General features: G+C 53.7%; 1 protein-coding gene across 1 annotated transcript in view; it reads left to right on the top strand.

Annotated features, from left to right (window-relative positions):
- The window catches only part of LOC139272906 (adenylate cyclase type 8-like), a gene marked incomplete at its 3' end in the record, with an annotated part of 426,014 nt that overhangs the window by 338,676 nt on the left and 76,305 nt on the right, over positions 1-11,033 (top strand). Inside the window, exon 17 of the mRNA XM_070889007.1 lies at positions 484-598. Within this exon, the coding sequence (XP_070745108.1) occupies positions 484-598 (115 nt within the window). The remainder of the gene's footprint in view (positions 1-483; positions 599-11,033) is intronic.

Consider the following 11,033-nt stretch of genomic DNA (forward strand, 5'->3'; position numbering starts at 1 on the left):
GGCAGAGCAGGCTCGAGGGGCCGAATGGCCTCCTCCTGCTCCTATTTCTTACGTTCCCTACATTCATCAACTTCTTTTAGACCTTATGGTCTCAGTAACCACAACCCCTGATCCGCGGAGTGCAGTGGGTGAATTGCTGCCTCTATAAACCCTCGAATTGGATTCATCCCAGGCTAAAGCAGGAGGCGCGCATCAGCCAAGCTCCGGAGCAGCAAACCATCAGTGCCAGTAAATATCTGGGCAGTAAAGGCTGTGATTGAGGAGCACAGGTTGAATTTCTCCCTGTCCCCAAGGAAGTGTGGCTGGGACTTTGCTCCGTGTTTCCCACTGCCTCACAACGGAGCTGAGTAACTGTGTGTGTGGGGTACAGCGAGTATAAACCGTGCTCCAGCAGTCCCGGGCACAGCATGTTGCTTCTCCGAGTGGTGGCACCATCGCTGTACCCCAATCAGAGAAAGGAGTAACGCTGAGATTTTGTTGCAGGTTAATGGTGATGAATGCGAACACCTCTGTAACCTAGCAGACTTTGCACTCGCTCTGGAGAATACTATGCTCGAGATTCACAATCATTCCTTCATCGACCTAAAACTCCGTGTTGGTAAGTCTGTACAGGGTGGGCCAGTGAGGATAGAGAAATAGAGGAAAGGTCTAGTATGGATAGAGGGATAAAAGGATCGGTATAACAACAACTTTTATTTGTATAGCACCTTTACCCTAGTAAAATGACCCAAGGCGCTTCACAGCAACGTTATCAATAAACTTTGACACCAAGCCTCATAAAGGGATAGTAGGGCAGTTGGCCAAAAACTTGGTCAAGGAAGCGTCTTAAAGGAGAAGAGAGGTGGAGAGGTTTAGGGAGGGAATTCTAGAGCTTGAAGACCAGGCAGCTGAAGGCACGGCCACCAATGGTGGGGCAAAGAAAATAGGGACGACACAAGAGAAAGAGAATGACAGACTGGGGAAGTGAGAGAGAGAGATACTGGGGGGGAGAGAGAGAGATACTGGGGGGGAGAGAGAGAGAGACTGTGGGGAGAGAGAGAGAGAGAGACTGGCGGGGGGAGAGAGAGAGAGACTGGGGGGAGAGAGAGAGAGACTGGGGGGAGAGAGAGAGAGAGAGAGAGAGACTGGGGGGAGAGAGAGAGAGAGACTGGGGGGGGGGGCGGTGGGGGGAGAGAGAGACTGGCGGGGGGAGAGAGAGAGACTGCGGGGATAGAGAGAGAGACTGGGGGAAGAGAGAGAGAGACGGGGGGAGAGAGAGAGAGACTGGGGGGCGGGGGGGGGAGACTGGCAGGGGGAGAGAGAGAAACTGGGGGGAGAGAGAGAGACTGGGGGAGAGAGAGAGACTGGGGGGAGAGAGAGAGAGACTGCGGGGGAGAGAGAGAGACTGGGAGAGAGAGAGACTGGTGGGGGGAGAGAGAGAAACTGGGGGGTGGAGAAAGAAAGAGACTGGGGGGAGAGAGAGAGACTGACGGGGAGAGAGAGAGAGAGACTGGGGGGGCGGGGAGAGAGACTGGCGGGGGGAGAGAGAGAGACTGAGGGGAGAGAGAGAGACTGAGGGGAGAGAGAGAGACTGAGGGGAGAGAGAGAGAGGCTGGGTGGAGAGAGAGAGACTGAGGGGAGAGAGGGAGACTGAGGGGAGAGAGGGAGAGACTGAGGGGAGAGAGAGAGACTGGGGGGAGAGAGGGAGACTGAGGGGAGAGAGAGAGACTGGGGGGAGAGAGAGAGAGACTGGGAGGAGAGAGAGAGACTGAGGGGAGAGAGAGCGACTGAGGGGAGAGAGAGAGAGACTGGGGGGAGAGAGAGAGACTGAGGGGAGAGAGAGAGACTGAGGGGAGAGAGAGAGACTGAGGGGAGAGAGAGAGACTGGGGGGAGAGAGGAAGAGACTGGGGGGAGAGAGAAAGAGACTGGGGGGAGAGAGAGAGAGACTGGGGAGAGAGAGAGAGACTGGGGGGAGAGAGAGAGAGAGACTGGGGAGAAAGAGAGAGACTGGGGGGAGAGAGAGGGAGACTGGGGGGAGAGAGAGAGAGAGACTGGGGGGAGAGAGAGAGAGAGACTGGGGGAGAGAGAGACTAGGGGGAGAGAGAGAGAGACTGGGGGGAGAGAGAGAGAGACTGAGGGGAGAGAGAGCGACTGAGGGGAGAGAGAGAGAGACTGGGGGAGGAGAGAGAGAGAGAGACTGGGGGGAGAGAGACACTGGGGAGAGAGAGAGAGAGACTGTGGGGAGAGAGAGCGTGAGATGGGGGGAGAGAGAGAGAGAGACTGGGGGGAGAGAGAGCGACTGAGGGGAGAGAGAGAGAGGGAGAGAGAGGGAGAGAGAGAGACTGAGGGGAGAGAGAGAGAGAGAGAGAGAGAGATTGGAGGGGAGAGAGAGTGTGAAATGGGGGGGAGAGAATGGGGAAATAAAGAGAGACAGTGAGAGAGAAATGAGAGACTGGGGGTGGGGAGAGAGAGAGGGAGAGAGAGAGAGATTGGAGGGGAGAGAGAGACAGAGAGAAAGACTGGGGGAGAGAGAGAGAGAGAGATTGGAGGGGAGAGAGAGAGAGATTGGAGGGGAGAGAGAGAGAGAGAGAGAGAGAGATTGGAGGGGTGAGAGAGAGAGAGAGAGAGAGATTGGAGGGGAGAGAGAGCGTGAGATGGGGGGAGAGAGATAGAGAAACTGGGTGGCTAGTAACCCCAAGCATACATACATGATAGGGGAGCGAGAGAGAGACTGTGGGGGAGAGAGGGAGATAGAGACTGGAGGGGAGAGAGCGTGAGACGGGGCGGAGAGATAGAGAGACTGGGGAGAAAGAAAGAGACTGTGGGGGGAGAGAGAGAGAGAGAGTTGGCAGCGAGGGAGACTGGGAGTGAGAGAGAGAAAGAGACTGGGCAGTGAGGGAGAGAGAGAGAGACTGGGCAGAGAGGGAGACTGGAGGTGAGAGAGAGAGAGAGTCTGGGCAGAGAGGGAGACTGGGAGTGAGAGAGAGAGAGAGAGAATGGGAGTGAGAGAGAGAGAGACTGGGAGTGAGAGAGAGAGAGAGAGACTGGGCAGAGAGAGAGACTGGGGTGAGAGAGAGAGAGAGTCTGGGCAGTGAGGGAGACTGGGAGTGAGAGAGAGAGAGAATGGGAGTGAGAGAGAGAGAGAATGGGAGTGAGAGAGAGAGAGAATGGGAGTGAGAGAGAGAGAGACTGGGCAGTGAGGGAAAGAGAGAGAGACTGGGCAGAGAGGGAGTCTGGGGGTGAGAGAGAGAGAGAATGGGAGTGAGAGAGAGACTGGGAGTGAGAGAGAGAGAGACTGGGAGTGAGAGAGAGAGAGAGACTGGGAGTGAGAGAGAGAGAGAGAGAGTGAGAGAGAGAGAGAGAGACTGGAAGTGAGAGAGAGAGACTGGGCAGAGAGGGAGACTGGGAGTGAGAGAGAGAGAGAGAGACTGGAAGTGAGAGAGAGAGAGAGACTGGGCAGAGAGAGAGACTGGGAGTGAGAGAGAGAGAGAGAGAGACTGGGCAGTGAGGGAGACTGGGAGTGAGAGAGAGAGAGACTGGGAGTGAGAGAGAGAGAGAGAGACTGGGCAGTGAGGGAGACTGGGAGTGAGAGAGAGAGAGAATGGGAGTGAGAGAGAGACTGGGGAGAGAGAGGCTGGGGGTAGAGAGAGGCTCGGGGGAGAGGGAGACTGGGTGAGGGAGTGACGGAGGGGGGGGGAGAGAGAGAAATTCTGGGGAAAAGATAGACTTGGGAAGAGGGAAAGAGAGTGTCATTTATCTTACACACCCAGGTCCCGGAATGTCTCAGAACTGCGCGCCTTTCTCGGGCTACTCAATTACTTTGGGAACTTTATGCAGAACTTAAGCACGCTGCTGGAGCCTCTCCACGTGCTACTCAGGAAGGGGTGCGATTGGTTTTGGGGGGACGCCCAGGAACGGGCCTTCAATAAGGCACGCAACCTTCTGTGTTCCAACAGTGTTTTGACTTTCTCTGACCCAGGTAAAAAGTTAGTTCTCACATGCGATGCGTCAGCGTATGGGGTCGGGTGCGTTTTGCAACATGTCAATAGTGCGGGCAAATTACAACCAATAGCTTATGCCTCCAGGTCACTTTCGTGGGCGGAGCGCGGGTACGGAATGGTAGAGAAGGAGGCGCTCGCGTGCGTGTATGGTGTCAAAAAGATGCACCAATACCTTTTCGGGGCCAAGTTCGCGTTAGAAACTGAACACAAGCCCCTCACGTCCCTCCTATCCGAGAGCAAGGCAATAAACGCCAACGCCTCGGCGCGAATTCAATGGTGGCCACTCATGCTGGCGTCCTACGACTATTACATAAGGCACAGACCAGGCACAGACAACTGTGCCGACGCGCTCAGCAGGCTACCCCTGGTGACCACGGAAGGGTCTGACGAACAGGACTGAGATAGTCATGGCAATCAATGCCTTTGAGTCCACAGGTTTGCCCATGACGGCTCGCCAAATCAGAGCCTGGACAGCCAGCGACCCCACGTTATCCTTCGTAAAAAGATGTGTCCTAACCGGTGACTGGGCAGAGGCTCGCGATGCCTGCCCCGAGGAATTAAAACCCTTTCACAGGTGCATGCATGAGCTATCACTACAAGCAGACTGCCTGATATGGGGCAGCCGAGTAGTCATGCCTCTGCGAGGCAGAGGGGCATTTGTCCGGGAGCTCCACCGTGAGCACCCGGGGATCGTTCTCATGAAGGCCATAGCCAGATCCCACGTCTGGTGACCTGGTATTGACTCGGACTTGGAACTCTGCGTCCGAAGGTGCACCATTTGTGCCCAACTCAGCAATGCCCCCAAGGAGGCTCCACTGAGCCCCTGGCCCTGGCCTACCAAACCGTGGTCGCGGGTGCATGTAGACTATGCGGGCCCATTCATGGGCAAAATGTTCCTCGTAGTTGTAGATGCATTTTCAAAGTGGATCGAATGCACCATTTTAAACTCGAGCACAACCTCCACCACTGTGGAGAGCCTCGCAACCATGTTTGCAACGCACGGAATCCCTGACATAATAGTCAGTGACAATGGTCCGTGCTTCACCAGCGCAGAATTCCAAGACTTTATAATTGACCACGGCATAAATCACGTCAAGATGGCACCGTTCAAGCCGGCCTCCAACGACCAAGCGGAGCGAGCAGTGCAAATCATTAAACAAGGCATGCTTAAAATCCAAGGTCCCACGCTGCAGGGTTGCCTGTCGCGACTGCTGCTGGCATACAGATCTCGTCCGTACTCACTGACTGGGATTCCCCCCCACGCAACTGTTGATGAAAAGGACTTTAAAAACAAGGCTCTCATTAATCCTCCCAGACATGCACGAAATCGTTGAGGCAAAGCGCCGTAAGCTGACTGAGTACCATGACAGAAATTCGAGGGGGAGATGGAATGAGATAGGGGACAAAGTGTTTGTACTAAACTATGGCAAGGGTCCCAAAGGGCTTGCAGGGACAGTAACGGGCAAGGAAGGGAAATAGGCTACTGGTAGTACAAATGGACAATGGCAAAACCTGCCGGAGGCATGTAGACCAAGTCAAAAGCAGAATTACCAACAACACTGCGGAACCAAAGGCAGACTACAATGTGGAACTCGCACCACACCTGGTGGACAGACAGAGGGAACAACCTGAGGAAAGGGCAATCCCAACAGACAGCCCAGGCGAGTCAACAAAAATCACACCAATCGAAACAGACAGCCCAGGCGAGATACCAGCAACCACACCCAAAGAAAAACAGACACCAAGGCAAACAACTGAACCACAACTCAGACGCTCCACGCGAGAGCGTAGACCACCTGAGAGACTGAAACTATAAAGACAATAAGACCTTGGGGGAGGGTGATGTCATGTGTCTCACATTATTATATATAACTGTATCCTAACATGCTATACATGACTGTAATAAGATATGACCTGAAACCACCAGCATACCTTACCACCAGGGGTGCACTTGCAAGAGACAGATATATAAGGACAGGTCTCAGGCAAGTGCAGCATTCCAGAGCTGTGAAATAAAGGTGCAGGTCCAGAGTGACCTTGACTTCACTACATGCCTCGTGTGAGTCTGTACTGAGGGGACAGGACTTTACAGAGAGAGACTGGGGGAGAGAGAGACTGGGGGAGAGAGAGACTGGGGGGAGAGGGAGACTGGGTGAGGGAATGAGAAAGACTGGGGGAATGTGAGAGAGAGAGAGAGAGACTGGGAGTAAGAGCAAGACTCGGGGAGAGAGAGACTGGAGAGAGAGTGGGAGTAAGAGAGTGAGACTGGGGGAGTGAGAGTGAGAGAGTCTGGGGAGTGAGAGTCTGGGGAGAGAGAGAGAGATTGGGGGAGAAAGAGACTGGCGAGGGGGAGAGAGAGAGAGAGAGAGAGAGAGAGAGAGTCTGAGGAGTGAGAGCGAGACTGGGGGGAGAGAGGGACTGGGGGGAAGAGAGAGAGAGATTGGGGGGAGAGAGTGAGAGATTTGGGGGAAGAGAGAGAGACTGGGGTAAGAGAGAGAAAGACTGGGAGAGAAAGAAAGAGAGAGAGAGAGACTGTGGGAGTCCGGGAGAGAGAGACGGAGAGACTGGTGGAGAGTGATTGGGGGAGAGAGAGAGGGACTGTGGGGAGAGAGTGAGAGAAAGACTGGGGGTTGAGAGAGAGACTGGCGGAGAGAAAGAGAGAGACTGGGGGGAGAGAGAGACTGGGGAGGGAATGAAAGGGAGAGACTGCGGCGGGGGGGGAGCGAGAGACTTATCGAGGGGCAGAGAGAGAGTGAGAGTCTGTGCAGGGGGGGGAAGAGACTGGGGGGGAATGAGAGACAGAGACTGAGGGGGGAGTGAGAGACTTGGAGGGGGTGGGAGAGAGAGGGAGACTGGGGGGTGAGAGAGGGACTGTGGGGTGTTATGTCAGTAATGCACTTTTGAATGGCTCCATGAGGCAATATGTTGTACTCAAACTATAGTGGCCTTAGTCCTTTATTAGTAACTTCAGAGTGAGGCACAAGTGTGGTGGGCAGCCGTTTATACTGGGCCCTGCACACCTGTGCAGGTGACCCTCAGGTCTCCCACCGCAGTGCTCTCTGGTGGACAGCCTCTGCCACATATGCAGGAAACCCCGGTCTCCACCAGTTGCACCCTCTAGTGGTGCCAGCATAGTATATACGCAGTGTAAACCTTATTGACAGTACATCAGGTAACAACTCTCAATCTTATGCAACTATACAATGATTACACAGAGAGTATATCTACAGTCTGTATATATAACATCACTCTCCCCCAAGTCCTTTGTGCCGATGACCTTTGCACTATGTGCTCTGGTTTAGCTCTCCCCAGACTGAGGTGCCAATAGCCCTTGCACCTTGGCTGTGCTTTGGCTTGGCTCTCTCCCTGTTAACCCCCGAGTCCTTTTGCCACAATGTTGGGTGGTGATTAACAGTTTGGATGGTTCAATGATGCAGTGGAGGTTCCAGTGGGTTCTGGGTGTGATCCATGTGTGTGTCCATGGCTATATACATCCATTCCCGCCCCTCCCCCCCCCACGAGATAGTGCAGCCGGCCTGTTACATTAACATACAGGATCAGACACAGAGCAAGTACAAAGAAATGACGTTACAGTTTGTATCGTGACACCTTGGTTCAGTGACTTGCATTTGTTACGTTTTGTGGTCGTGCGCCAGGATTGGGTAGATTACATTCATGGTTCAGTCATGGTCAGCACTGAGGTAACAGTACAGGTATGTGAGGACGCAGGTTCCAGAGCAACCGGACAGGGTCCTAGTCGTCTGATAGCGGCACTCCGACCCCTGCCGGCGGGGTGGGCTTGGTTCGCTCACCGAGCCAGGACTCAGGGTCTTTGCCGTTGCCTAGTGGTGGGCAGAGCCACAGATGTGTGTGGCTTCCCTGTCCTCCTGTGAGGGCTGCAGAATCTTCTGCCTGCTCTCTAACGGTGTTGGGAACCTGGCTGTTCCAGGTCCCGTTTGGGGAACTCGTTGGTTCTGACCTTTCGCTCCCGGACATGGCCGAGGTCGCGACTGGGTCTGGGGGCTGCATTGTCTCCACCCGGGGGGTGGGCAATGGCAGCCGACTTTGCGTATTGGTGCCGTTTTTGTTTCCAGGTCCGTGGGGAATAGTGCCATCGGGTGCCTGCAGCGTGGGATAGACCTGGGGCAGGGTATCGGGATCAGTGCCTTCACCCTCCTGAATTCGCTCGCTTGCTACTTTTGGGGACACTCTATTCCCAACATCTCGCAACAACATTTTGTTCACAATCTTAATCGGTTCGTTACATTGATTGCCGTGCATACAATGTCTCTTTAAGTTCAGTTGGTTGCAGGTCTCCTTTAAGAGAACCCTGCTGGCTTTACCCCAATCAGATCCTTTGTTAGACACCACGTGTTGGTCCCTCAGCGTTGCACCTCGTGGTCTGGCCGCAGACATCTTTTTTTCCAGCCACGCTGCCCCTCGCTGCAGCAGGGACACATCTTGCCTCTGTCCTCGGGGTCGACTGCCTTGATCCTTCTCTCCCGTATTCTGCCACAAAAGCTGGAAGAGTGCCTGTGAAATCGATCTTCCTTCCCAGGAATCCGGCCACTGGAGCCGGGAAGGTACTTTTAGGTTGTTCCGGCCGGATCATTGCCACGCAGTCGATGGACAGTCTGTGCCTCAGGTGCTGCGCTGCTCTGTTCTCTGGTGCCTGGCCCAAGCGAAGGTGAGGTTTTACTCTGCCTCTGAGCACGGGGGAACCTCGATTGCTGGAGTGAAGAGGTCTTCCCATTTCCACTGGATCTTCCCCATCCACCTTCTTCCGAGCAGCGTTGGGCCATCACCTGCAACAATCCACAGAGGTAACTTGTGCACCACGCCATTATGGATTACACTTGGATCAGCTCCTTGGTGTAGGTGCGCAACTTTTCCTGCACTGGAACCAGCTCGGGTCGTTTTTCGTTCCATAGTCTCTCAAAGGCATCCTGGCTCATCACTGACTGGCTCGCTCCCGTGTCCACTTCCATGAAGACTTCCATCTTCACTGGAGGACAACCGGTGGTGCAGGTATACACTCCATGCACTTCTTCTTGGGGCTGAGCTGCCTCCCTGGCCAAATCATCATACTCCCCGCTGGATTCATCTACTGTCTCCTCTGTTAGATGGTGAGTCGTATTTCTTTTACACATACGCTGGAGGTGGCCATTCGTGTTACAGGCTTTGCATATGTACTCAGCAAACCGACATTGGTGAGCCCTATGGTTTCCTCCACAACGCCAGCATGGTGCTACTCGATTAGCACCCCTCGGCAGACTCTGAGTTCTGGAACCCTGAGGTCTGTGCTCTCTGCCCTGGGCAGAGCCACATTCTGCAGTCTTGCCTGTGAAAGGCACCATTCTGTGTCCAGTACTTGCCGGGTTTGAATCCACAGGATGAATAATTTGCTTGGTGCTGTAGGTCGAGGTCATGAACACCTGACTGATGCTGATGGCCTTCTGCAGGTTGACTGTGGTGTCGGCAGATAACAGCTTGTGAAGGAGGCCCTCGTGGTCAATTCCTATAACGAAGATGTCTCGCAATGCTTCGTTGAGGTGTGTGCCAAAATCACACAGTGCCGCAAGTCTCCTGAGGTCGGCAGCATATTTTGCAATCTCCTGGCCCTCAGGTCTGCGGTGAGTGTAGAATCTGTGCCTGGCCGCGAGGATGCTCTCTTTTGGTTTTAGTTGGTCATGAATTAGTTCAGTCAGTTCATCGTATGTCCTTTCCTTGGCCTTCGTGGGTGCAGCAAGTCCCTGACGAGGCGGTAGACCTCGGGCCCACAAATGGTCAGCAGTATAGCCTTGCGCTTCTCCGCCAATGTGTCCGTCTCCCCTGCCAGGTCGTTTGCCACAAAATATTGCTTGAGACTTTCTGTGAATGCATCTCAATCATCACCCTCTGCGAAGTCTTTTAGTGTGCCAAAGATAGCCATAATCGCGTGAAAGTCCGTATTCTCGTCGCTAGTTGTTATGTCTGTAATCCACTTATGAATGACTCCACGAGGCAATGTGTTGTACTCAAACTGGAGTGACCTTGATCCTTTATTCGTAACTCCAGAGTGAGGCACAGCATGGTGGGAAGCCGTTTATACTGGGCCCTGCACACCTATGCAGGTGACCCTCAGGTCTCCCACCACAGTGCCCTCTGGTGGACAGCCTCTGCCACAGGGGCAGGAAACCCGTTGTACCCTCTAGTGGTGCCAGCATAGTGTATACACAGTGTTAACCTTATTGAAAGTACATTAGGTAACAAGTCTCCATCTTATGCAACTATACAGTGACTACACAGAGAGTATATCTATAGGCTGCATATATAACAGGGGGGAGAGAGAAAGAGACGAGAGAGAGACTGGAGAGAGAGAGAGACTGGAGAGAGAAAGAGAGACTGGAGAGAGGGAGAGAGATTGGAGAGAGAGAGAATGGAGAGAGGGAAAGAGACTGGAGAGAGAGAGAGGCTGGAGAAAGAGAGAGAGAGAGAGAGACGGGGAGAGAGAGACTGGAGAGAGAGAGAGAGACGGAGAGAAACTGGAGAGAAAGAGAGAGACTGGAAAGAGAGAGAGAGCGAGACTGGAGAGAGAGTGTGTCATGTATCCTACATGGCGACTGTTGGTACTATCACAAGGTGTGCCACCAGAGGGCACAGCAGTGGGAGACTTGTAGGTTACCTGTACAGGTGTGCCTGGCCTAGTATAAAAGGCAGACCACCAGGTGTGATCCTCACTCTGGAGTTAACAAATAAAGGATTAAGGTCACCACAGTTCAAGTACAACACATTGCCTCACGGAGTCATTATTAGAGCATCCAAGGACATAACAATTGGCGACGAGATTACGGACTTTCACGGGAAAATGGCTACCCTTGGTACGTTGCAGCAGTTCGCCGATGGTGATGATTGGGACGCCTTTGTGGAGAGGTTCGACCATTCCTTCACAGCAAATGACCTGTCAGGAGATGTCCCGGCCACACTAGCCAATAAGCACAGAGCTATCCTGCTAACCAGTTGTGGACCCACCGTCTATGGCCTCGTCAGGGACTTGCTGGCACCAATAACGA

Source organism: Pristiophorus japonicus, chromosome 9 (genome assembly GCF_044704955.1).
Source record: "Pristiophorus japonicus isolate sPriJap1 chromosome 9, sPriJap1.hap1, whole genome shotgun sequence".
Lineage (NCBI taxonomy): Eukaryota > Metazoa > Chordata > Chondrichthyes > Pristiophoridae > Pristiophorus > Pristiophorus japonicus.